The sequence below is a fragment of the Rutilus rutilus genome (assembly GCF_951802725.1).
Source record: "Rutilus rutilus genome assembly, chromosome: 19".
Classification (NCBI taxonomy): domain Eukaryota; kingdom Metazoa; phylum Chordata; class Actinopteri; order Cypriniformes; family Leuciscidae; genus Rutilus; species Rutilus rutilus.
The window spans coordinates 12,629,822-12,657,775 of NC_140232.1; the positions used below are offsets into that span (position 1 = coordinate 12,629,822).

The 27,954-nt window shown below is 38.5% G+C and overlaps 1 protein-coding gene across 4 annotated transcripts in view; it reads right to left on the reverse strand.

Moving 5' to 3' along the window:
• The window catches only part of iqsec2b (IQ motif and Sec7 domain ArfGEF 2b), a 79,391-nt gene extending 51,437 nt beyond the window's left edge, over positions 1-27,954 (reverse strand). Inside the window, exons 1-2 of one of the 4 annotated variants that reach the window (XM_084390022.1) lie at positions 27,525-27,954; positions 26,134-27,145 (exon numbers count right to left, since the gene is read on the reverse strand). In XM_084390022.1, coding sequence (XP_084246148.1) covers positions 26,134-26,579 — 446 coding nt within the window. In that variant the 5' untranslated portion in view covers positions 26,580-27,145; positions 27,525-27,954. Of the gene's footprint in view, positions 1-26,133 lie in introns of all 4 variants that reach the window. The other 3 variants (XM_084390021.1, XM_084390023.1, XM_084390025.1) reach the window with 3 other exon arrangements.

The following is a 27,954-nucleotide window of genomic DNA, read 5'->3' on the forward strand; positions in this document are numbered from 1 at the left end:
AGACGTCTGGTTTTGGCCACGGGGAGGGGCATTTTTACTGCGTGATCAATAAGCAGCATGGCAAAACGGTTAATATTCTCTAAATTATGACCAGAGACGAATTAAAATTACGTCTGCTGTTTAAAACAAATAAAGAACCAATAGAGGAGAATATTTATGCGCGAAAAGCGGGAAACTCTGTATATTCGTGATCCGACATCAGATCCGATTTGAAACTTGTGACATATAAACGCGCACATCACACACACACACACACACACACACACACACCTGTTTAAAAGCAAAAATGATCTCATCTTTTGGACATTCATCATTGCATTGGTTTTCATTTCTTGTCCTAAAACAGAGCACTAATCTGTTTATTTTGAAGTTACACATTCTACATTGAATAAAAAAGAAAATCAAATGTGTTTTTTAAAAAGTAGTATTATTTTATACAGAAATAAATTATTTATAATTCACATGAGAATAAAGTTAAAGTTACTTAAAATTTTAAGGAAACAAATATATTGATCTGAAATATAGCAAATTAATTTTAAATTCATTCAGGTTACCAAACATATCTCAAGGTCTTGAATAAAGGCTGGCAGTCTTTCATTATCAACTGTTGTTGTGGACTATATACTGGAGAAGTATTTGTTCTCCATTTGAGTGAGATGTTTTTATGTGGCTAATTGAGCAAAGTGCTTCCATTATATTTTATTATTATTAGTATTAGTTCAAGAATAAAATAAAAATATCGGATTGATATCGGTATCGGCAAATAGCCAAAGCTGCGGCATCGGTATCGTTTCGGAAGTGAAAAAGTGGTATCGGGACATCCCTACTTTTTACTGTAGCTACAACTTATATTTTTGCTACTTTGGCATAGCGATTACTTGAATATACAGCTACAACTTCAAAATCTGATCCTTTATCTGATTCATTAATCATACATACATACATACATACTTGGGTTTTGTTTGTTAATCAATTAGCCTATTACATTTAAATGTTTGAAAAGTGCCAAACTGATCACAAACCAGCCCAAAATTTGTCCACCCGCCCAAACCAATTTGTACCCGCGCAACCAAATTCAAAACCGCTCAATCTGGCTACACTGCCCAGGGAAATGGAATTTTGGGTTATCTTACTTCACGTTTCACACTACTTATAATTTACTCTGGGTTAACAAATAATCCTGGGTATTTGTAGACTGCCGTTTTTACACTGTATATTCCAGGGTTAACATACTTATTTGCATATTTGTGGTGTCAGAGTCATTGATTGGACGAACTCCATTCAATACATAAAGGGTCTAGCATTGCACATCCTCGTCATATATATTGCTGTCGGTATTATCAAGTTTATTCTGAATGGACTTTTCGAACTATATAAACTATATACATTTGTTCCCTCAAACGCTGAAACATAGCCTACTGTTTATACAACACATTGTGTTTTCTTTACTGTCCAAAGCATGTGAATATGAGGTACGTGATCGGCTGTGTGTTGCTAAGCATCTATCTGTAATATTCTAATGAGCTGTTCACACAGAACGTGCTTTTCCTTTCTACTGCGCTATTTTTTCATTGTTTTTCAATGTAAACACACGCAGACAAATGTCTTTAACCGTCGCACTCCCATCTATGCTACTTTTCCATTGTTTTTCCGGCGTTCTAAAAAGCGGCGCTCAAGTTATAAGAAGTTCAACGTGTAAAAAATGTGTCTCTAGACCTTGCGCTTTTTTACATTCCACTGATCTGAGTCTTAACAGCAAAAATGCGTTCTGTGTGAACCGGCCCTAAAGCCCAGAGTTTACATTGGCCGTCTACATTCCGTGATTATCCGAGTGATGGAATTTCTATCATAAGAACGGTCCATGGATATGATGAAGTATAAGTATAAATGAAGTATACCCTGGCCTTAACACTGCTTTGTTTTGCCCAAAGTATACTTTGGCTGTCTGTGTTCCGCGATGGTCCGCGCACACCATCCTAAAACGATGAAAACAAAGTCTGCTAAATGCGTCTTTCCACACTCACAGTCAAAGGTCTATACTTTGAAAGGCTGGCACACTCAACTATGCGCGAGATGGAGCAGAACGTGGAAAAATAAGTATACCCGGGCCATAAGTATTAACACAGCAAAAGCGTGCTATCAATCCTCCAACAGGGGCGTGTCTAGAGGGATGGCACCGCCCCCTGACATGCCCATCAAGAACAGTATGGAATGCTATGATATTTCAGTCCAAACCATCAATAAGCCACCCTTTGCTTCACTCTGGGCAGCAACAGTCTGGGGGTCAAGCCTCTTTGTGGCTTCTCCACACCGTAACTCCCACGGATGTGGGAAAGACAGTGAAGGTGGACTCATCAGAGAACAATACATGTTTCATATTGTCCACACCCCAAGATTTTCACTGTTGGCACCAATGAAACCAACATTTGACATTGGCATGAGTAACCAAAAGTTTGTCTATAGCAGCCCAATCATGAATATTGACTCTGTGGAGCTCCCATCAAACAGTTTTGGTGGAAACAGGAGAGTCGAGGTGTGCAATTAATTCTAAAGTGAGTTGGGAATCTGTGGTTATATGTTATTTGGATAAAATCCAGGTTAGTACATCTTCCTCTTGCGTCAACAGTTACTCCTGTTGGATATGGTTCGTCTCACGTGGTGGTAGGCCGACATTACCCTGGATATACCATAGCTCTCAATACACCACAAAGACTTGCTGCCGTGATCACAGATGAGCCAGCAAGACATGCACTGTTGTGCGTCCCATAAATTACACCACAACTGCCACATGTGAACGCGATGCTATTTTTTTATTAACAGAGCTTATCGCCAACAGAACATATCAAGTATGAAACATAGCTCACTAGTGTTCTTAGTACATGCGCACTGAGGGGGAAGGACGTTCTTAAAGAGCTCAACACTTTTAGAGTACAGCATGTTAGAATGCACAAATCATATGGTGCTTCTGTACAGATCATTTATCACAATGATCTACACGCAGTCACGCACCAACAATTTGTCCTGTTTTGAACTCTGATATGTCTCACATTATGTTGTGTGGATTGCAATGTACAACTTTGCTATTGCTCTGCTAATTCAACCTTTACCCGGGGTTAAAAGCGGGGTTTAGAACCATGGTAGCCCGGGGTTAAGCGTGTAAAGCCCTAATATTTCCTTTTTATATTGCATGCTGAATCATTTTTTCATGCACTGAACTGTAAGAAATACTTAATACTGTATTGTTTGGTGTTTAGTAGTTAACCAAGTATAGTATCTAACCATCTATAACCTATTTCGCATTATGTTTGAATTAACTTCTTTCAACAAGCTGTACAAGAAACTGAGGCACTTAAGCTTACAGTACTGACATGATTGTCAACAACCAATATTTTCAAAAGGGTTAAATAATCATATTGTTCTTTTTTGCTTAAAATGGCCTTTATTAAGTGCTTCTGAAAGCTTAATTTCTATTTCCAGTGTCTTCAAAAGAATATAAAAAATAAAAATAAAATTATTGTCCCAAGAGAACTTTCAAAAATGCTTGCTTTGGCTAACAATCTGGTGGACCATTTCAAAGCTGAGCATTTTAATTTATTTTTTTTGTATACAGGAACATCTGGTTTTGGAGTGCACCTTATTTTGCAAGTCATTCTGTAAAACAAGGTTGTCATCGCTGGTTACACAAGAACAAATTTGAAAGATGTGAATGAGTAATCCATCTCCGAGCGGAGGTGAAGAGGATGCTCTCGCACGCACATACACAAACACACACATACACACTCACTCACTCTGAGAAGCGTCTGTGGGTAGGAGGCAGGGGGCGGAAGGGTGGCTCGAACCCTATGAACAGCCTGCGGGAATCTTCAGTTTCCACAGCAACCATATTATTCATACAACGATCTGCTTTTCATGTGTGAAAAAATGCTTTTATGGAATTAGAATAGACTAAATTAATAACTGCTTTGCTAAACCGTGTGTATGGGAAAACACACAAACGCTTGTGAACACAAACTCTGGCTTGACTTTGTAAACTCTGATGTTCTGAAAAGATACATGGTTAAACAGGAAATGGAATTGATTGTATATATTCTAACCAAGATACATGCAATTAGAACACAAAAAAATAAAACAAACACAAATACTGACCTGGTTATGTAGTACTGACTTTATATTAAAGGAACACTTCGACTTTTTGGGACTTTAGCTTATTCACCGTATCCCCCAGAGTTAGATAAGCCCATACATACCTTTTTCATCTCCGTGCATCCTCTGTAAGTCTGTTTGACGCACCCACCGCTAGCCTAGCTTAGCACAAAGACTGGATGTAAATGGCTACAGCTAGCATACTAATCCCAATAAGTGACAAAATAACGCCAACATTTTCCTATTTACATGTTGCGATTTGTATAGTCACAGTGTGTACAAATAACAAGGTCATATGAGACACAGACATTTTTTAAACATTTAAATACTGGGAACTATTTTCTCAGAAGGCGAAGCACTGCTACTTGGGCGGAGTGATTAGTGCAGCACCCGAGAAGCGCCGTGGTGAGGAGCAGAGAGTTCGCTCAGAGTTGGAGTAATAGAGTCAGCAATTACTAGATAGTAAATGCAAAGTCTACAATCATGGGTGTTCGCTGTATTGTAAAGAGCTGCGACAATAAACAGGGGAGACCAGGTAATACCATGATGTTTCATAGAATTCCAACCAAAAACGCTGACCTGATGAATCAATGGCTACTTGCTCTGGATATAGACCCAAACACACCTGTAGACATCATCAAGGACTATCGCGTTTGCTCAGAACATTTCACCGAGGACGACTATTTTGAAAAAATGGAATTTGCCACACGGACCATGAAACGTGTGCTGAAGGATACGGCCATCCCATCGATAGTAAAGACAGGACAAAGTGGATCACCTGCGGCTGCGGTAAGTGTTCCGTTATGTTTTTAGATGACTAGCCTACTGTTACAGTGCCATTAGCTAGATGTAATGTAACCTTAGTGACACTATTACATAAATAGGGTGCTCACTACTATTACAGTTGTTCCCAGGCTCCATGTATCCCCTGTAATGTTAGTATTGTGTTGTCACAAACGCGCTCTATCGCCCCAGTAACAAATAAGCGGCGCTAAAGGTAACTTTCAGGACTGTAGCCTTCAACTTGCTAATGAATTGGAGGGGGGAATGGGCAGTTTTCATTTTTGAGAAACAGTGACCTTGTTTGTGAAATAGTAGGCTATTCCCGTTCTGATTCTCCCCTCGACCTCAGTCTGTTCGGCATCTTGTCTATCAGCTTCCAAAGTTTGTAACTCCTCGTCTGTGTATTCTGGCTCAAAACGATATGGTTCTGGATCTTGGTTTGATACCAAATAAAAATCCTCTGACAATTCCTCAAAGTCAGCCATGATCACAAATCACGTTCGCTACTAGCTAGTTAGTCACGTTGGTTTTGTTGACGGAACGGCGCTTCTCGGGTGCTGAGCTAATCACTCCGCCCAAGTAGCAGTGCTTCGCCTTCTGAGAAAATAGTTCCCAGTATTTAAACGTTTAAAAAATGGCTGTGTCTCATATGACCTTGTTATTTGTACACACTGTGACTATACAAATCACAACATGGAAATAGGAAAATGTTGGCGTTATTTTGTCACTTATTGGGATTAGTATGCTAGCTGTAGCCATTTACATCCAGTCTTTGTGCTAAGCTAGGCTAGCGGTGGGTGCGTCAAACAGACTTACAGCACATACAGAGATGAAAAAGGTATGTATGGACTTATATAACTCTGGGGGATACGGTGAATCAGAATCAGAATCAGAATCAGAATCAGAAAGAACTTTATTGCCAAGTATGCTTGCGCATACGAGGAATTTGTCTTGGTGACAGTAGCTTCCAGTACACATACAATATAAAGTGACAAGACAAGTAACATAGGTATAAATAAAAAAAATAAAAAAAAAAAATAGAAAAAATAAAAATAAAAAGATTATAAATTATAAATATATATAAAGTTATAAGGTGCTATAATGAAATGTCTGAGGGAAGTATTGCACATGTTTGTTCCACAGTAGCGGAACATTTAAGTGTTCATGAGGTAGATGGCCTGGGGAAAGAAACTTTTCCTGTGTCTGGTTGTTTTTGTGCTCGGTGCTCTGTAGCGTCGACCAGACGGTAACAGTTCAAACAGAAAGTGTGCTGGGTGTGACGGGTCCAGATTGATTTTGCGAGCCCTTTTACTCACTCTGGATGAGTGCAGTACTTTGAGTGTGGGAAGGGTAGTGCCAGTGATTCGCTCAGCAGTCCGAACTATCCGCTGTAGTCTACGGAGGTCGGTTTTGGTAGCAGAGCCGAACCAGACGGTGATGGAAGTGCAAAGGATGGACTGGATGACAGCTGAGTAGAACTGTACTAGCAGCTCCTGTGGCAGGTTGAATTTCCTCAGCTGACGCAGGAAGTACAGTCTCTGTTGGGCTTTCTTCACAATAGAGTCTATGTGAGTGTCCCACTTCAGATCCTGAGAGATGGTGGTGCCCAGGAACCTGAATGACTCTACTGCAGTCACAGTGCTGTCCATGATGGTGAGTGAAGGGAGTGCAGGGGGGTTTCTCCTGAAGTCCACGATCATCTCCACTGTTTTGAGCGTGTTCAGCTCCAGGTTGTTATAACTGCACCAAAGAGCCAGCTGCTCCACCTCCTGTCTGTACGCAGACTCGTCACCGTTCCGGATGAGTCCGATAACAGTAGTGTCGTCCGCAAACTTCAGGAGCTTGACAGAGGTGTCTTTAGAGGTGCAGTCATTTGTGTACAGGGAGAAGAGCAGTGGTGAGAGAACACATCCCTGTGGAGCACCGGTGCTGATGGTGCGGCTGTCGGACGTGATTTTGCCCATTCTGACTAGCTGTTGTCTGTCTGTCAGAAAGCTTGTGATCCATTGACAGACGGAGCTAGGGACAGAGAGCTGGGTCAGTTTGGTCTGGAGCAGTGATGGGACGATGGTGTTGAAGGCAGAACTAAAGTCCACGAACAGAATCCTTGCATAGGTCCCTGGTTTGTCCAGATGTTGTAGGGTGTAATGCAGTCCCATATTGACCACATCATCCACAGACCGGTTTGCTCTGTAGGCAAACTGCAGGGGGTCCAGCAAGGGTCCAGTGATGTCCTTCAGATATGCTAACACCAGTCTTTCGAATGACTTCATGGCCACAGATGTTAAGGCAACAGGTCTGTAGTCATTGAGTCCTGTGATCTTTGGTTTCTTCGGGATTGGGATGATGGTGGAGCGTTTAAAGCAGAAAGGGACTTTGCACTGCTCCAGTGATCTGTTGAAGATCAGTGAGAAGATAGAGGCCAGCTGGTCAGCGCAGGTTTTCAGACAGGCTGGTGAAACACCGTCTGGGCCTGGTGCTTTCCTTCTCTTCTGTTTCCTGAAGATCTGACGCACATTATCCTCACTGATCTGAAGTGCAGGGGGGGAGGGGAGGGGGATGGCTGGAGGTGTTGATGGCTGTGTAGAGAGATGGTCAGGGCGGGTATGGGGTGTCTGATCGGGGGTCTCAAATCTACAGTAAAAGACATTCAGCTCGTTCGCAAGATGCTTATTGCTGTCGATGCTGGGGGATGGTGTCTTGTAGTTGGTAATGTCTTTCAGGCCTTTCCACACTGATGCAGGGTCGTTGGAGGAAAACTGGTTTTCCAGCTTTTTGGCATAGCTCTTCTTAGCCACTTCAATCTCCTTTGTCAATGTGTTCCTGGCCTGATTATACAAGATCCTATCCCCACTCCTGTAGGCATCTTCTTTGACCTGACGAAGCTGTCTGAGTTTTGGTGTGAACCATGGTTTATCATTGTTGAATGATAAGTAAGTCCTGGTAGGGATGCATAAATCCTCACAGAAACTGATGTATGATGTTACAGTCTCTGTGAGCTCGTCCAGATCGCTGGCAGCAGCTTCAAAAACACTCCAGTCAGTGCATTCAAAACAGGCTTGTAAGACCTGCTCTGTGTCGTTGGTCCATCTCTTTACAGTCCTTATTACTGGCTTAGCAGTTTTAAGATTTTGCCTGTAAGTTGGTAGAAGATGAACCAGGCAGTGATCGGAAAGTCCTAGAGCTGCTCTGGCGACGGAGCGATATGCATCCTTTGTTGTGGTGTAGCAATGGTCCAAAATATTATTGTCTCTGGTGGGGCATGTAATGTGCTGTTTGAATTTAGGCAGTTCACGTGTGAGTTTTGCCTGATTAAAGTCTCCGAGAATGATAAGAACAGAGTCCGGGTGTTGTTGTTCTGTTTCTGTGATCAGATCAGCCAGCTGTTGCAGCGCCGTACTCACGTGTGCTTGCGGTGGAATGTAAACACTGATGAGAACGAGCGAGGAAAACTCCCGCGGCGAGTAGAACGGCTTACAGTTAATGAAAAGCACTTCCACATCAGGACAGCACATCTTCCTTAACACAGTTACATCAGTACACCACCTTCTGTTGATGTAAAAGCATGTCCCACCACCGCGCGTTTTCCCCGTTGACTCCATATCGCGATCCGCTCTGAACAGCTGAAAGTCCGGTAGATGTAACGCGCTGTCCGGAATGGCTTCGTTCAGCCAGGTTTCCGTGAAACACAGAGCAGCAGAGTTGGTAAAGTCCTTGTTTTTGCGTGAGAGCAGAAGTAGTTCGTCCATTTTGTTAGGGAGAGAGCGGACATTCGCCAGATGGATGCTAGGCAGCGCCGTTCTGAATCCGCGCTGCCTGAGCTTAACGAGTGTGCCGGCTCGCTTCCCACGCCTGCGCGTCTTATACTGTTTCCACAGTGCAGCGGCACAACCGACGACAATGTTCCGCAAAACGCCAGAAGAATCAAAAACTGGTTGGTGATCAGTTGGTGTGCACTGCCGAATGTTCAGCAGTTCGTCCCTGGTATAACTGATAGCGAATGACAAACATAAAACAGGACAAACTAACAAAAACAGTGTAACAACTGGAGAGCTCAACACCGAGGCAGCCATCCGCGGCGCCATCTTGGATCGAAAAAAAAAAAAAAAAAAAAAAAAAAAAAATAGAATAAGAATAACTTTAGAATAACTTTAGAATAAGCTAAAGTCCCAAAAAGTCGAAGTGTTCCTTTAAGTGCTTTATATATGCACGTGAGCCTATACATACTATATCACAGATGCAAGAATGGTTTCTCCCTGACTGTGAATCACTGAATCACATATAATAAATGCATATAATTATTAACAGCAGGTTTTTTCCAGATGGAGAATTGGAGCATCAATAACCGCATAAAGCCTTGTGGAAAGATGTGTTTCACAACGCATTTACAGTACACCGAAATCGAGAAATCATCAGTTATATGTATCTGCTGCTTGTAGATTCTCTTGCACAGCGGACAGAAAACATGCACACTGAATGACATTACAGTATAGAGCTTTTAAAGTCATCTACTTCTGTTTGTCCAATAACTAGGATAATACAACAGCTGGACTGTTACCACTCAGGTGAAAAGAGACAACATGATAATCTAGTAATGTAGGGTTTTTTTTTTTACATATGTTTTTTTTTTTTAAGGTACTATTATTTAAGGTAATATTTATTTAGGATGGTTAAAATGTACAAGCATTTATGGTAAACTAAAATAAATACTGAAACAAATTATGGTAAACTACTGTAAACTAAAATACATTTCTATTGAAACATCTATGTCATGTATTCAGGCTCAGGAGGGGCTCCATTTAAAGCTATTTAATTGATACTTTGAAGGCCCAAAAAGGTAGGAAATACATTGTTAAAATAGTCCATGTGACTACAGTGGTTTAAATTAATTTTATGAAGCGACGAGAATGCTTTTTGTTTGCCAAAAAATACTAAATATCGACTTCAGTCATTTCTTCTCTTCTGTATCAGTCTCCGACGTGCGTTCACGAGAGCACCACGACGCATGCACATGATGATGACGCAGGAGCTGGCGTTCTGACATATGACCTACAAGCAGAGGAAGATGCACGCGAGGTCACACGCAATTAAAGGTGTAAATTAAATAGCTTTAAATGGAGCCCCTCCTGAGCCACCGGATTTCATCAAAAATATCTTAATTTGTGTTCCAAAGATGAATGAACGTCTTACGGGTTTGGGACGCCATGAGAGTGAGTAATTAATGACAGAATTTTCATTTTTGGGTGAACTAACCCTTTAAATATATTTGGGTAACAATTTACTTTGACGGTCCACTTTAGACATTCTACAAACTATAAGTAACTTTGCAACTAAGGGCCAGATTTACTAACAGCTTGCGCCAGCGCAAACCCTCTTTTGCCTTTAAAAACTACTGTCAGGATTTACTAAGGACACGCAGTGAAAAATTAGCGCTGAAAAGGCATGGGCACAGTTATTTTTGTGGCTGACCTTATTGCATATACATTTCTAGGAGTTTCCCTTTCAGATGCAAAATTTATGGGAGTAGAGTATTTAAATGAATCATGTTGTCACAGTTGTGTTTTGTTTAGTTTGTTCTCATTGGACTTGTCATCACGTCACGTGTCATCTTCATTGTCATTATAAGTTCATCTGTATCATCTGTGTTCAGTTAATCATCGTCATCTGTGTTTGCATTTAAGTTCCGTCTGTTCAGTCAGTCTTTGTCCGATCTACGTTGTGTATAGTGTGTGTTGCTGCCATCATTTTATATTATTACCATTAAACCTTTGTGTTGGAAATATATCCTCATCTTCGTCTGCCTTCCTGCAACCACCCATGACAGATCCATGCTAATATTGCCCACAACCCATTGCGCTTTGGAAGAGGAACTACAAACATGAATATGCGCGACCGACGGTGAGAGGTTTAGATAAAGGTTTGAGTGACTAATCAAAGTTTAACCTGATAGAAAAATATTTATTTAATGTTATATTTCATCAGAATAACAATGTGAACTTTTATAAAGATCCGTTTGGCCATTAACTTTTAAATGCATCATTATGCATTAATATGAGGAGAGTTCTCTGCATGAAAGACCCGCGACTGCAGATCAACGTGCTACTGCATTTCTCTCTGATACGGTAGAAAATGAAATGTGGAGGATTTTATCTTTGACAAGATGATTGACAGGTCAATTTGCGTGACAGGATGCGTGTAACTGAGTGACAGAGAGCAACCTTTAAAGATGCAATTGTATGACGTGATAGTATGTCCCAAAGCTTATCTACTCTTCTGCTACACGCTCAAATGTATGCACTTTTTCTTCACAAAAAGGGTACATACTGTTAGGGTGTAGTATAAGAAAGCAAATTGAGATGCAACAATGCTTTTTTTTTTTACATAATGTACATAATGGCGCAAACACTAGTAAATTGAGTACAAACCTTCGTAAATCACCTTACAGGTGGTTGCAGGAAGGCAGACGAAGATGAGGATATAATTCCAACACAAAGGTTTAATGGTAATAATATAAATGATGGCAGCAACACACACTATACGCAATGTAGATCGGACAAAGACTGACTGAACAGACGGAACTTAAATGCAAACACAGATGATGATGATTAACTGAACACAGGTAATACAGATGAACTTATAATGACAATGAAGATGACACATGATGTGATGACAGGCAGACAAGTCCAATAAAAACAAACTAAACAAAACACAACTGTGACAGGATCCACACTTCGAAAACGTACACGCTAAATTGCCCTGTTTAGTAAATCTGGCCCTAAATGTCAACTAACTCTCAGAGTAGTAGACTGTCTGCTTAATATCTGGTAACACTATATTTTGATTGTCCGCCAACAGACATTCTACTGGATATAAGCAACTTTGCAACTACATGTCAACTTATTCTAACCTTATCCCTAACCGTCAACTAATACACTAATGAGAGTTAGATGACATGTTATTGCAAAGTTACTTATAGTTAGTAGAATGTCGAAAGTTGACCATTTAAGTAAGGGATAACCTTGTAATAAATTACACATTTGAAATTATGAAGTTGCAATTTAGTAGCATACAAAATTATAATCAAGAACTTTACATGTGCTTTATTATTTTAGTCAGTCAGACCATCAAAATAAGTGTAAATAAATCATCAAAAAAGATCATTAAAAGAGAATTATGGAAAATGTAATTTTTAAATTATTATAAAGTGTAGGCCTACTTTAAAAGTGTACTTGAGTGTGTTTATAAAGTGAATGAATTGAACCTCTTTAAGTGCACTTAAGTGACATTTTATTTTATTAATATTATATTATCTGTAATTAGGTGTTTTTTTATTTATTTTAAACATACTTTAAAAAATTTAAGTAGGCCTACACTACACATGCACAATCAATAGCACAATGTTTTGTTTTCACAAGAGTTTAGAAGGATTCGTTTTGTAAAAAGCTATAGAAATGATTTTGAATTTAATTAATTATTCTATCCGGGACAAGTATGCAGTGTCTAAGTGAGTATTTTGACTATTTATATTAATTAATTCTTACTCCTACTATTGCTTATTTAACATCACAGCAATATAACATACTGACTCCTGAAACTGTTTAAGTTATTTTGGGACCGTTAATTGTTCTAACCTCTGGTGGGAAGGACATTTTAGAGACCTCTTGTACATTTAAATGAACACCCCTGCTGTATATAAATAAGCAGCACACCGAACACACAGAACGGATCACACACACCCACACAGATAAATGCATATGTGCAGAAACTTGGTTTTAGTTGGACATCTCTGGCAAGAAATGTCACTTTGGGCTATTTGTGTAATGCGCAGAAGCCTGTGTGTGCAAGTGCGTGTGAGGAAAAGGCAGTTTGCAAAAAAACAGAGAAATAAATTAATAAATAAATGCTGGGCTTATATAATATGCAAGGTGAGAGTGCACTCAAATAACCAGGAGGGACGGTACCATGTCTAATAGTCATTGCCCCTCTCTCTTTCTCTCTTGTTTTAACAGCCACTCAGCCTTAAGTCAGTAGGCTACGGGACAAACTATTGTGACAGTCCAGTTCACCCTCACTCTCTCCATTGGTTCAGTCCTTGGTAAATGCTCTTGTTTACTTGCCATGAGGTAAAAGGAGCCACACAGGCCTGGCACGATCGCATCGCTCGGAGGACGGGATTACATCATCACAGCCAACAAAAACCTGAACCCACAGCAGGGTCGCTCTTCAGGGACGCGGTCTAAAGATACTCTTCAGGAAAATAAAGAAATAAATAAATGAACAGAAGACAAAAGTTTGACCGTGGGGCACTCACACCAGCTCACAGATTCACTCAGCCAACTTACTGAGGTAAACGCTGCACAATGGTATCACTCTTTACAACGTCGGACACATAACGGTAATTGATATAATTAGCCAATTGCTTTACTATGTTATCAAACAGCTAATAATGTGTTGCTAATGTTACACAAACCCTGTTCCCGTCCGCCATCTCTGTCTGCCTTCTAACAATCATCAGAGACACTTTGGACAACTCAGAACATCAATGGAGAAAGGCATATAGTTCATCACAACATTGTAATATTCACAACATAACATCACGACATCATACACCAGCTATATTGCTAAATCTACCTGAATTTTCATATCAGCAGAAAAATGTACTGGGATAACCTGGCATCTCTCGAGACTCCTCTGCTAGTTTGGTGTTAATGATATGCTAAAGCCCGCTGGCACATTGACGTGATTGGTTACAAGGTAGTTTGTGACGTCAGAAACACCAGCGATTTCAAAGCGCGTTTTTGAGACTGTCTTTGGTTCACTGCAGTTTTAAGGAGAAAATACTCAGCAATGGTGTTTGTCGTAAAGCACATTAAAAACACCACATAGCCATATAAACAATATTAAAAGCTTGATTTTCACCACAGGGGGACTTTAATATCTCCATTTGATATAAGCTCAATTTATGGTAAGAATATAGATATATTCAACTCTTTCTTTTGTAATTATCTCAGTTGAAACAAGCTGTTTATGGTTTATAATACAGTGCAAATAAATAGTACACAAATGATTGCTGCATTGTACTATAATTTAATAACAGATATGAACTGTTGTTTAAAAATTTTAGCTCAGTAAGACTTTTTTCTTAGAAATTAATACTTTTATTAAGTATGGATGCATTAAAGTAATAAAAATGATTTCTATTTCAAATAAATGCTGTTCTTTGAACTTTCTATCAAAGATTTTTTGATTTTTTTTTAATCAGTTTCAGTCTTTTTAGCACTAATAATAATAAGAAATGTTTCTTGAGCATCAAATCAGCATATTATAATAATTTCTAAAAGATCATGTGACACTAAAGACTGGAGAAATGATGATGAAAATTCAGCTTTGCCATCACATGAATAAATTACATGTTAAAATGTATTAAAGAGTTTAATTGTAATTAACCCCCCCAAAAATTTGAACAATAGTGTATGATTTTAATAAATATAAATATTATTGATGTTATGTAGATTAATTTATGACCTTATCTATCCAACACGCTGTGTTTATTAGAAGCTTAAATCAAATAGGCTATTTTCTGATGATCATTTCCAAGAATGTTTAACCATTTAGAATTTGTTATATGCAGAATTATCTGATATTTATGACAACAAATCTTGAACAATCTTGATTGACAGTACACAAGTACACCTTGGTGTGACATAATGAACACGCTGTACTTCTGTTCCTCACAGCAGGGAAATACAGTAGGAACAAAAAGTGCCTGTGTCTTAATGTGTTCCCCATTAAAGCATGAGTATTATTACCAATAGTTTTAGACAGAAGTCTAGACATAACAGAACATAACCAAGAGCTGCCTCACTGCACCAGTTTATATTAAAACTGCTGTAAAGTAGTTCACTCAGTATGCTGCTCACACTGACAAAACTTGATCTTGAGCTTTTCTCATTTATGGCACATACACATACCAACTGAACAAAGAGAGAGCTGTCTTTATCTTACATTCTTAAAAATAACGGTTCTTTATTGGCATAATATGGTTCCATGAAAAACCTTTAACATTCCTGTAATCACATTTTTCCATTGAACAAAAGGTTCTTTATAGTGGAACGAAGGTTCTTTAGATTATTAAAATGTTCTTCACAAAGAAAACAATGGTTCTTTTACTGAAAGATTCTTTGGGGAACCAAACATGGTTCTTTTATAGCATCTCTGCAAAAAAACAACCTTTTGGAACCTTTATTTTTAAGAGCGTTGTATTGTGTCCCTCAGCACCACACTAAAGCCATGCAGTAGCTATGAATGCATTTTACACTGTTTGCGCTTGACATGAATGACACCTCAAAACTGTGAGGTTTATTGAGGAGAGATGTAAAAACAGGCAGAAAAAAACCCCAAATACTTACAATCAAGGTTGGACCAAAGTCATTTTCAGGGAATGTAATATAATAAAACCAGAGGATAGGCACCTTTTACTCTAATAACCACCGAGCAACCACCCAAACACCATGGGCCCATATTTTAAGGATCTAAGCGCATGGTCTAAAGCGCACGGCACAAGTGCACTTAGGGCGTGTCCGAATCCACTTTTGCTAGTTTAACGAAGGGAAAAATGGTCGGCGCGCCCAGCACATGGTCTAAAAGGGTTGTTCCTATTCTCTTAATGAGTAATGGGTGTGTTTTGGGCGTAACGTGAAATAAACCAATCAGAATCTCATCTCCCATTCCCTTTAAAAGCCAGTTGCGCTCGGATCAGCAAACGGATCAGCTCCTGTGCGAGGTTAAAGTGCGCAAGCAGACCATCTAAGGGACAAGCCGGATTTCACCATATCTTTATGTACACAATATTAATCTTTTACATTGTAATCCTTTTACTTTTTATATTTTGCTAGTTTGTGTGCTGCTGCGTCCCTGTGTGTTTAATAACCAGAGTGTACGCGCGTTGTGGGCCCGCCTATAGGCTCATATTACTAATGTGCCCTTTAAATAATAAAAAAATATTGTGCAGTCTATTTCAGTTGCCTCAAAATAGCTACGCGCCAACAATGCGCCTGAACACACCTCATTTTCAGACCAGCACGCCCATGGGCGCACAAATGGGCGCAAATGCATTTGCTATTTAAAAAACGTGGCGCTGCATTGCGCCGAGTGTATGATAGGGCCCTATATATCCGAACACTAAGAGCCACGCAGAACACATTAGCAACTGACTTGCAATGCCCTAACTAGCACCCAGAAACAGCCACAGCATCATTGTGGCAGTGAGTTTTGCACAAGCATACACAACTTACATTTCCTTTAAAAAAGGTAGAAATCTATTTATGTACACTGAACTGAAGCATAGAGAGAGGAAGATGAAGCATAGATGGAGGAGAGATAAAGGAAGGAGGACAGTGGGGTAAAACAGAAAACGTGATTTTATTTTCTGAGTCATCGCTTCAACACACACACACACACAAAGAGATGGAAGAAAAAAAGATAGAGTTATTCTTTGATACTGCAATAAAACAAAGCCTATTCCAATCTGATAATACATATATTTAATAATTAAATTGCTCATGCACATTCAATAAACCAAGATGGGAAAGGACAGGTGTGTTTCTGTATGTGTGAGAGGGACAGAGACAGATAGAGAGGAAAAAACTATCATAAAAATAGCAAAATTGGAGACAGATTCAAGCCTAAAGAGCAAATCCTGTCAACTTGTCCTCCCTGGTGGATTGTAAGAGTTTCTGCTGGTGATTGTTAGCTCCATGTTAAGATATTGCATAACTGACCTGCTGTGAGCGCAGCATTAGGAAACAGTAATGCCAGAATAAAAAATAAACCACAATTATGCAAATGTATATGAAATGAAAACAGTGTTGGGTAATTAGGCTTCTTTTTATTCACTAAAAGTTGGAAAATAATAATAGAGCAACGCCTTCAGCACAGATTCTGTGGGCATGTTTACATCGTTATTGTAATGATTTGCACATGTAATACTCATTAACCTTAAGCATTCATCTTGTGTGTATTAATCCTCCCACACTGTTTGTACGACAACATCGGCACTGTGCCACTTGCGACGTGTTATAACTTTTCTAAAAGAGCATACTTATGATTTTTGCCTGGCAGATGAGAAAAGAGGCAAAAATCCCAGATTCACTTTGTATTCACTTTTTTGACTTGGGTAACCCATAACACCTTTGCAACCACTTCGCAACACCCTTGCAACCATTCAGAATGCCCTAGCAACGCACTAGCAACCACTCAGAACACTTTATCAGCCACATAACAACCCTCTGGCAACCAACCACAACACTATAGATAGCAAGTTGTTCAGTGGCAAAAGCCATGCACAATTTCACATAATGTAAAAATAGTATTAGTCTGTTCATGATATAAATAAACAAATGATGTTTTCAAGCGTGGCACTTCTCATGTTCCAGCCTTCTTAGGATGAATTGTTTGTATTCATAAATTTCATCGTTTTGGATAAAAGGATGTGCTAAATGCATAAATATTCATCATTCAGGATACTATTTTGATATAAAACAAAAATCTAAAGTCGTGTTTGTCCATCCCTGATAGGTCAAAGTAAATAAACGTTAAGCTGAATTTCATTTCGAGCACAGAAGAGTTACATAAATAAAGATCACAGCGGTAATTAACACTCTTGGCTCATCGTAATTACACTCAGGTCACACTAATTAAACACTCTCATAGTGTGTGTGTCGGACTCCCTTACAGGTCTGACAAACAGGTCACTTTCAAACACTTTTACTTCCTTCACTCATTCTTTCCATTTACTGAACAAGTTGACTTGACAGACTTTGAGAAGTTGAGTTGTAATTTTAAACATTTTACTATTTTTTTTTTTTTTTTTTAATGAGTTTCATTTAAAATGAACCAGTGAAGAAAAAAGCTGCTGAAAAGAAATTGGGAAGACGCAAGATAAATGCATATAAAAATGAAGTCCATGGACACATTATAACTACCCACGTGCAGGATTAAGCTGAATTACATTGTACAGTATAAATGTGACAGTGGAAAATTGGTTGCCATTAATAGTACATGTGCAAGGGGAAAAAGGTAATTGCTCACGCTAGTTCATGTGGTATTAAATGAAATAATGTGATCTTAAAAGTAGAGTAACAGTAAATATTCACACCAGCTGTGATGAGTTACCCAAACCCTTCCCGAGAGTAAATTCTGTAGTGCATTTAAAATGCTAAACACAAATGCTCCATACTGCATTCTCAGATGTTCACAAATGGCCATTAGGCATGGTTTCTGGCACCAAAACATTGTTCTTTAGTCATTTAATGTAGTTTTGTCCATCCTGATCCAATATTACGCTGTGTGGTGACACTATTTTACAGTGTCCTACTTACATGTTACATGTACTTACGTACTAGTAAAAACTAGTAAAAGCAAATTATGCATAATTACTTGCAGCTAAGCCTAACCTGATAGTAAGTACATGTTGTTAATTAATACTCAGTACTTAAAAGTATAACTGCACAGTAACAAGGACACCTTAAAATAAAGTGTAAACCTTTTGTAAATAAGCTCTGTTATGATTGGCTTAGCTCTGCAAACTGGAGTAAATCACACTGTGGTTCGTCAAGGTGGTTTGTTGTTGAATACTGAACAAGGCATCAGGAGGTTGGACTGAATAGGAAGTTGGCATCAAGAGCTGGCAGTAGACGTGAGATAATCAGCTATTTATACACCTGAAGCGCCATGATAGGCATAATTACGTGAACATGCTCTTCTTAATGTGTGATCATGTGGCTTGAAAACAAATGAATTAAATAACACAAAACTATGATGTTAATAAATTAACATTGTTGACTAAATATCAGCATTTGCTGCAACTAGAAGCTCTGATGTTCTGTTAACAATAGCAAATTTGAGTTGTGCAAATGTCACATGACTCATGTCAACAATCACTGAACTACATGAAATGAAGCATCACCCAGAGAGCCACACTGTTTTCCACTGAACTTTTGACCTTATCACATGGTTTAACAATGGGAGAATACTATGTAGTAACATTTCAATTAACCATTTGATACAATGCACTAATTGTGTACATTCACATTTTTACATTGTACTTCACTTAATCTGTAGTAGTGATGCACCGATCATGATTTTTCATGGCCGATTCCAATACCGTTTTTTTACAAGCATACTGGCCGATTCCGATACCGATTTCAGTTTTTTTGTTTCTTTTTTTTTCTTTAAGCAACAAACAAGAAAGAATATAAGTGTACACAAACAAGATGTTTATTTTGTTTATTTTGTATTACGGCAGTAACTGCGCAGTAAGCACATTCAATACGAACATAGATGGTACTGACATTTAGCATCAGCATTTAGCTTTTGTTTTTAAATTGGGTTGAACTTGAAACTACATAAAACTGGCCTTAAATGAAAACATTGGGCCCTATTTTAAGTATCAAACGCGAAACGCAAGTAACTTTGTGGGCGGGTCTTGGGCGCTGTTGCTATTATACCGGTGGGATAAATGACTCTTGCGCCCGGCGCAAATCTAAAATGGGTTGATCTGAAGTAGCTACATTACTCATAGGTGTGGTTTGGGCGTAACGTGAAATAAACCAATCAGAGCGACATCTCACATTTCCTTTAAGAGCAGGCGCTCTTGTTCCATGGTGAATTGCTATTATAACGACGGATTTGAAACCCACCCAAATAAGCTTAGGTTAAACAGGCGTATAATAATTTGGGTAAATGTGTAAGCTAGATTTATGATTATTTTTTCACATCTTCATGGACACCACAATGATTTCCCTCATGTGGAAATGTGGAATATTTTTCCTTGTAATTATGTATGGTTTGCAAAAATGGCAACTGCTGCGTCTGTGTAGATGAGAGAAGCAAAGTGTATGCGCGTTGTGCACGCGCTACATTATGGCCAAGCATGTGCCCTTAAAATAGCATCTGAATAACACGCCACTGACTTTAGACTAGGATTTTCCTGGTCTGTGGCGGAATTGTTTTCTGGAACTGCAAAATAGCACCAGGGAACGTTTGCGCCGGAACACGCCTCCTCTTTTCGCTGAACCGCCCCCAGGAGCGAAAGTTCACTCGCTAATTTACCGACGTGCGTCTGTCGAGGGAAAAGTCCGCTGCGGGTCGGGTGCAAGATAGGGCCCATTAACTATAACCATTTGAAATTAAAGGCAACAACTGCATAGTTCACTACACAATCAACACACATTCAACAATCCAAACAAAGATGTTTGGCTATTTAATCAGCATTCAGCATTTGTTTGTTTTTTCAAATTCAGTAAAACTAAATAAAACCAAAACAAATAAATCATTCTAAAATGTTAAATCAAATAATGTTTAGTGCAACGAGTAAAAAGATCCTACAGCAGGTGCTTTTTAAATCAAATTAAGTCAATGTAATTTTAAGGTAAAATACAAATTATCATCCTACACAGAAATGACGTTTACTTCAAGCTTTTCAAAAGTGCATGCAAGTTCTTCTTTACAAAAAAATAAGCATTTCAGCTTTGTCACATGTTAGTCTGTTACGTTTCTCATCAAACACGTGAGAAGCTGAGCTGATTAGGCCTAGTAGGGCTAATTCATTTCTGTAATTACATCTATAATTACACCATTGACCATATGTCTACCCCTACCCCTTAACCCAACCTTAAACCTTTCCTTTTTATCAATTAATTTTTCATTATAATTAATACACTTTTTTTTTAACGTAAGCACATAGTAGTTAAAGACACCTAACATAAAGTGGGACCCACAAATTTATCCAACCATCCAGACACATGAGCGAAAACCAAATGAGGAGAGGGAAGCCCCAAGTAATGAAAATAAATCATGACTCCAATAGACCTAGTTTGAATAGACTACCTCAATTCAGATAAAAAAATAACTAAAAAAAAACTGTGCATTTCATACAAGAATGAAAAAAAATCCTGGACACAGACACTAACTTGATCAAGCATTCAGATATGGCAGGGTTTCCAAAACGGGGGTTCTTGAGGGAACTGCAGCTAAATGAATTCCTAGCAATGCCATAAGCTCACATTACTTTTCCCTTTCACACCATAGGTATGTCAGAAGAAATGCCATTTCAAAGGTTGAGACAGTTAATAAATAATTCTGAAAATAATGATGATGAATCAACTACAATAAGAGCAGGGATATTTATTAAATAAACAAGGTCAAATTTATTTTCATGTTGTCTAACTGCAAATGCTCAAGGCTATTCCAAAGGGCATAACCAGCAGAGTTCAGACTGCTGGCACACAGCCGGAGCCATCAGAAGCACTCTAAAAAGCACAACATGGGTCAATAATTAACACCCGCTGGATAACCCTGACCTAATGCCATATCATCAACAGACAGATATACAGGGAGAGGACAATGAAAAGATGGAGATGTGAGCCGATACAGGATTTACTCTAAGACTATATGGAGATGAGCTAAAATGGAGGAGATGTAGGAGGAAAGAGAGATTGGCAGAGAGAGAGAAAGAGAAAGACCTTCTCTCAGCATGTTCGACTCTAAAAGAGAAGTGGTGGAACACACACACTGATTCTCCATCTGTTGGCCACAGAGAGGGTGGAGAGGGCGGCACACATGAAAAGAGAGAGAGGGACACCTAAAAACATCAGGAGAGAGAGTTTAAAAAAGCAAAGGCGAATGAAACCCATAAATGGATAGATTGAGTCAAAGAATAAGAGAGAGGGAGAAAAGAGCACGGAAGGGGGAAAAGCGGAGAGAGGATATGAATAAAGAATGACCTCTGACCTGAAGCAGTGAAAAGAGGATGCTGGGATTGTGAGAGATGAGTGTGAAAAGAGGATGAGACAAGACTCAGAAAGCAGAATGATGTCTGGAATAACACGCTTCATGCTTTGGCGGAAAAAAAAAACTTTAATGGCAAAAAAGTGCTCTTAAAAATAACTCAAACTGGAGTGGATGTTGAATGCATTAAAGGGACAGAATATTCTTCTGTCATCGTTTACTTACCCTTCAAACCTGTATGACTTCCTTCTGTATAAGGAAAAACTTATTTTCAATATAATGGAACTGAGCGAAAATCGAGTCTGTCAAGCTCGAATAACAAAGAAAAACAAAAATCATAAAAAAGCAAAAGATAAAATTAGACCTTGATATGACTTGTTCACCATACTTCAGGAAAAGGTTGCAGAGGTTAGAAAGACACTGGAGAGGATGATTATGTGAATAAATTACCTTAATGTCAGTCTGTTTGTCACAAAAAAAGCTTATTTTAGAGGACTAGGAAAATATGGCACTAGTCAATTAGACCATTTTATTATTGATTTTTTTTTCGTTATATTTTATGCTTTTGCATTCTTTGTGAAGCTTAAATGCTTCAGTTCATTATAGTTGTATGGAAAATAATAAGTACATTTCTTCAGGACTCCTTGTTCTTGGATGTTCCATTTTATGTTCCAACATGAACATGAGTAAATGATGGCATTTCATTCCTTCTTTCTTTTTCTTTCTTTCTTTCTTTCTTTCTTTCTTTCTTTTTAAAGTGCCTCTATTTTGCTATTTTAATGGTTCCTAATTTTGTTTTGAAGGTCTCGTACAATATGTTTAAATGCGTCCGAGGTCAAAAAACACTTAAATTTTCTCATAATATACATTACACATTACCTAATTTCTCAAAGAGTCTGAAAATGGTTTGTTTGAAGATTTAGTCTCTCAAAACCCCTTCCTTCCACAAGCATACTCTGCTCTGATTGGTCAGACAGCCCAGTCTGTTGTGATTGGTCTACAGCTTAAAGCACGTGTCGGAAATGAAGCGTCCATTACCATATCTGAATTTCAACTCTGGAGGCTTCCTCAGCGCTTTATACACAGTAACGATGGTGTCGGTGTTTCTGTATCAGTTCCAGTGCAAGTCCTTATTCTTTTGAAATGCATGCAAAGTGGATTTGCAGTGCTGAAAACAGCATCATGTCGACAACACGAACCAAACTCTTCCAGGCCTCAGCAACAACTACAGTGTTTGAGGGATGGTCAAAGTAGACGTTGTTCGTGGGCAGACTATATAGGCTGGCATTATGCAAACTTGTTACATTGTTGCTTAGGCATGTTACAGGAAGTGAGTCTGGAGTGGCTGATGACTCGTTCAGCAATTCAGAATCGATTTTTTCTTTTAGGAGACAATAACTTAATTTGTAGTGCACTTTGATCTTTAAAACTATGCAGACATTTTACATTCACAAACAGCTATATTGCATGAAAGGTAATATTCAAAAAAGCATAATAGGGGCACTTTAATATTTCCCCAGAGAATTAAGAGAGGCTTTCTAAGAGTGTTTACTAAAACTAAAACTACTAAAAAATATTTTCAGTCATTTAAAAAAGCTGAAATAAAGTAAAAATAAAGTTTTTTTTTTTTTACAAAACATTGTAAACCAAATATAACAGTGTTCCTACCAACCTTTAAATTGCTCTCATGGCACTCAAGATAATCTAGATAAAATGCCACATAACACATTTATCAACTGATTTTACAATATTGTGCAGTAGCATTTAAAAGTGCCCGTGAGGTCATAAATCTGAAGTCATTGTGGTAAAAGCTGGAGCATAAGCAAATTAAAATCATAGTGAAGGAGCTAATTAGAGGATAAATCTAGACAAAAATGGAAGCGTTTCATTTGCTGCCTCCGCTATGATCTCTGTAGTACTGGAACAAACTGCCCAGCCAATCAGCACAGTCTTACACCCACATAAATAACTAATATGTGTTCCTTACTAATGACTAACGGCCCCATGGGAGGGAGTCAAAGAAGAGGAGGATGCAGAGAGAGAGAGAGAGAGAGAGAGAGAGAGAGAGTCAGTCAATGAATACCATTTCCCTGTAATACCAACCAAATGAATCCTCCACTGCTCACTGCTAACAAATCCTTGGTTTTCAAAAAGTAAGAATAAAAAACTAACACGTGAAAACGGATGGAAAGTGTATATGTGTTTGGAAATCGATAAACAATAAGTGCTAATTGTATTTAGCCCATTACAAATTTGCATTCACTAATACTGTCTGATTTTCGAGCTAATTGTTCTTTTTCTTTTGATTCAGTTGAATCGATTTGCAAGAGTACGATGAGTTTGTAATGTTCAATGGGGTGGACTACATATTGGAGCCAAAAACAACATAACATTTAATCTACAAAACTTAGAAAAAAAACCCATCAGTGATAAACATCAGTGTTATCAGGCTTTTTTTTTTTTTTTTTTATATATATGTATATATAATAAATGCCTATATATAAAAATAAAAGAGAAAAGTCAACACAGGGACCTCTGGGAAAGATTTTGATGAACTGTTTAAAATTTCAATTTCAATAAAATAAGTTAGACTGTCAGACATTTTTCATACTGTCAGAGTATTTCATCTAATGACATGTATCCTCGATATGTCAAAAATGTAGATGTATACACACACTTCAATGAGAAATTCTTGCTGGAAAACACTTTTTTTTTAACATTCAAAGGCATCTTCAACCCAGTAGAAATTCTTCCAATTAGAGATGGCAGTGGATAAGAATTATCTGAATAAAACTCAGCTTGAACTTCACACTGAACACTTAAATCCGTGTTCCCCATCAGCCTGGTTTATTTTAGTGTTTTTATTTTGGCTTGTTCTGAACTCGATGATTCAACATTGTGAAAGGAGAGTGATGGATTGTTCTAGACAATAATTTCAGACAAGCGAGGGTGAAAAAGGCAGAAGATGAACAGATCTAAGAGCTCTCAAGATACTTGAGTAGAGAATACAGGGGTTGTGCAGCTGCTGGCGATGAGCGAGCAAACATAATTATATGAGCCGAGTATAGAGGGTTGAGCTCAATGAGGCAGAGAGGAAGACACACGCTGAGACTGACGCTCTCGAGCTGCTGTTTCTGTTGATGCCTGGATCACCCAAGGATGCAGAAAAAAACATCTGCAGAATACTTAACCTTTCCCCTACCAACAACAAACTCCATGTGTTTTCTTATTTAAAAATGGGAAAACACGATAGCATAAAGCCTGAGGAGAATAAGCACACAGAATAAGCAGAAGCGGGAGAACTTGGTGTTCAACAAAAATGTTTCAACCCCAAAGGAAACCCAGGTTGTGCTTTTGTCAAACACATACATACACAGAGCACATCCCTTCACACAAAAATGTAGACCTCACTTCTATATAAAGTGTTTTACAATATTTCGGATTGCATCCATATACAGAAATAAACCCAGAACCAAGCAAAAACAGAAGAAATGTTCTCAACATGTTCAGGTCTCTGCCATTGAATCTCAAGTCTTCAAAATAAAGTCTAAATATTTTCCCATCCATTAGGTCACACTATAGTTCAAAAGAAAGTATATATTTACATGAATAAAAAAAAAAAAAATTAATCTGAAATAATAATAATACTATTAATAATAATAATAATTATTATTATGTTGTTGTTGTGAATAATAACAATTATTGTTATTGGTATATTCATTATTATTATTATTATTATTAATTATCCAATCAAAAGAAAAAAAGACAACATTTTTAGGCATATTTTTCTTTTAGTTAATAGAAAATGAATATGTTTCCCCATAGTAAATTAATGGGTTACTGTGGTAAACAATTTGTTTTTGCTCACACTAAGCCACAGCATATGGTATATTACCAATCATATACTATCTATCATATCATAATATCTATACCTGTGGAAAACAGGAAAGAAGTCAAGTTGAAGTCAAAGTCTAGGTTAAATTATGTTCAAGTCTAAGAGAAACAATATTGTTGGAATCACTTTCAGAACGTTTTTTTTTTTTCTGCTGATGAATGATAAAAACATTGACAGCCAATCAGAATCCATCCTGCTTTAAAGACCTTAAGTTTCTAATGAGGCAGACGCTGGTTTGGACGCTAATATAGTTAATATTGCTCTTTATGTGAACAGGCCTTAAGAGTCTCAACTCAATGTATTTGTGAATTAATTGAGTCTTAGACTTCAGTTTTCATCTCTTGCACAAAAGCACACACAATTTTGTTGACCAGACTTTGTAATTCATATCAACACTAAATTAACTTCTCATACCACAAAAATAGCACAAATACCATATGGCAACACAAAGGCCCAAACATCCAATAACCCAGATCAACCCCTTATAACATGAGGTTTATAACACAAGGGAATGAGGCACTTACTGTTTCCGTAGAGTCGAGGTGTTGTTGGTCCCAGAGCTGTCATTGCGCTCCAGTCGGCTTCTCTCTTTCTCAACGGGAGCTGACCCACATGACAGGCCTCGGGTCAGCCTCGTGTGTGTCCGTCGAGCTGGCCCAGGCACCGTGGATGAGGGTATATTACTGCTGCTGTTCTGAACGACATCTCCGGCATTGTGGTTTGGTAGTGATGATGGTTGGCTGGGCTTTGAGCTCTGGTTGTAGTTGTGGATCTGCTGCGAGTTCTCGGTTCCTGGGATCCTGTCCTGCCGCAGGTCCTGGTTCTCCTGGTTGACCTGGTCTAGCTGCGTCTCGAGCTCCTCGATGCGTTTACGTTGAGTTTCTAGAAGTTTGGCCTGGTTCTCGATGATGTTATTGAGTTCCAGAAGGTACTCCACAGCCCGACTTGGGCTGTCTGGGTTGGACTCCATAGTTTGGGCCTTACCCTTCCCCCCCCCACCTGATAAGTTCAGTGGGGGGGAGATAAAACAAAAGAGCCCGAAGGTAGAAGCTTGATAGATCTGTCTTTTATCCTATAAGTTGCAACGAGTATCAACAAATGAAAAACACCAGCAAAGGACATTTACAGCACCAATGTTATTTGCAGCGATTGCATCTTAGTGTTCATCCATGAATCCTTCAATTGTAAAAAAAGAAAAGAAAAGAAAAAGAAAAGTATGGCCTGTAACTGCAGCACTCAGCAAATGAGTTCAAAGGTCAACAATTTGCATCCTCTCAGCTGTGATTGTACTTCAAAAAGTTAGTAAACAAAGATGAAATCTAAAAAAAGGTATGGCATAAGCTTGTAGCTGTTCCAGACAAAAAGATCCATTTGAGTCCACGTGACGACATGAACTCATGAACATAAGTGATGTAAATAAATGCTTATATTACAGTCAAAAGAAATCTGTAGATCATTTCTACTGTTTCCACAAACCCAGTCATTCCAAAATCCAGTCATCTTGAGATTTGCTGTGCTACACACAACTCCCACATGCTGAGGTAGCACAGTGGAAAATAGGGAACAGCAGCAAAAATAGACCAATTTAATCCCTGAAATCCACTAAGATCTGTATAGCTTGAGATAGAAAACATACTGCAAATATAAGTGAAGAAACGGCTTTCTTCATTAACAGACAAGTGAAATTCTAAAACGGAATCATAAATGTGAAGTCCAACATCTCAAGACAGTAAACCGCTTTTATACAAAGCAGCAGAAGAAGAATTTGAGATAAATACATTAAAAGTGTATGAAACACTTGCACGCGCTGAGCGCGCGTTCCTCTTCTTCTTCTTCTTGTTCAATATAGTGTCAATGTATTTCAAAATCAAATTTACATATATGGTTCCACATGTTAAAAAAAAATCCTACTTACACCTCTCTTTATCGGTGTTTTCTTTTCTTCAACCCATTTTAAGGGAAGCTTTCAGTGCATCTCGAGCGCTCCGATTTCTTTTTACAATCTTCGCGTCTTGTTAGTTTATTTTCACCTCGACGTCCGTCGTGTGTGAATGACAACGTCGTTTAAGACTTAAGGCTTTTGTATTTTCTCTCATAAAACAGACTTTTCCAAGACGTAAATCTAAGAGGTGACCGAGGACCACCTGCGCTAAAGTTCCGCGTTCTCCTGTATTTCCCGAAGTAACCGACGCTTGGTCACTTGACGCGCGCTGATGCTTTTGAAGATGATCTCGCGGATGCTCAGGTTCGTGAGCGCGCTTCTCACCTGACAGATCCAGTAGCAACTGAAGAGCAGAGAAGCGTTAAACTAGTCTTTCCTGCGCTCGTCACACAGTCAACCCACG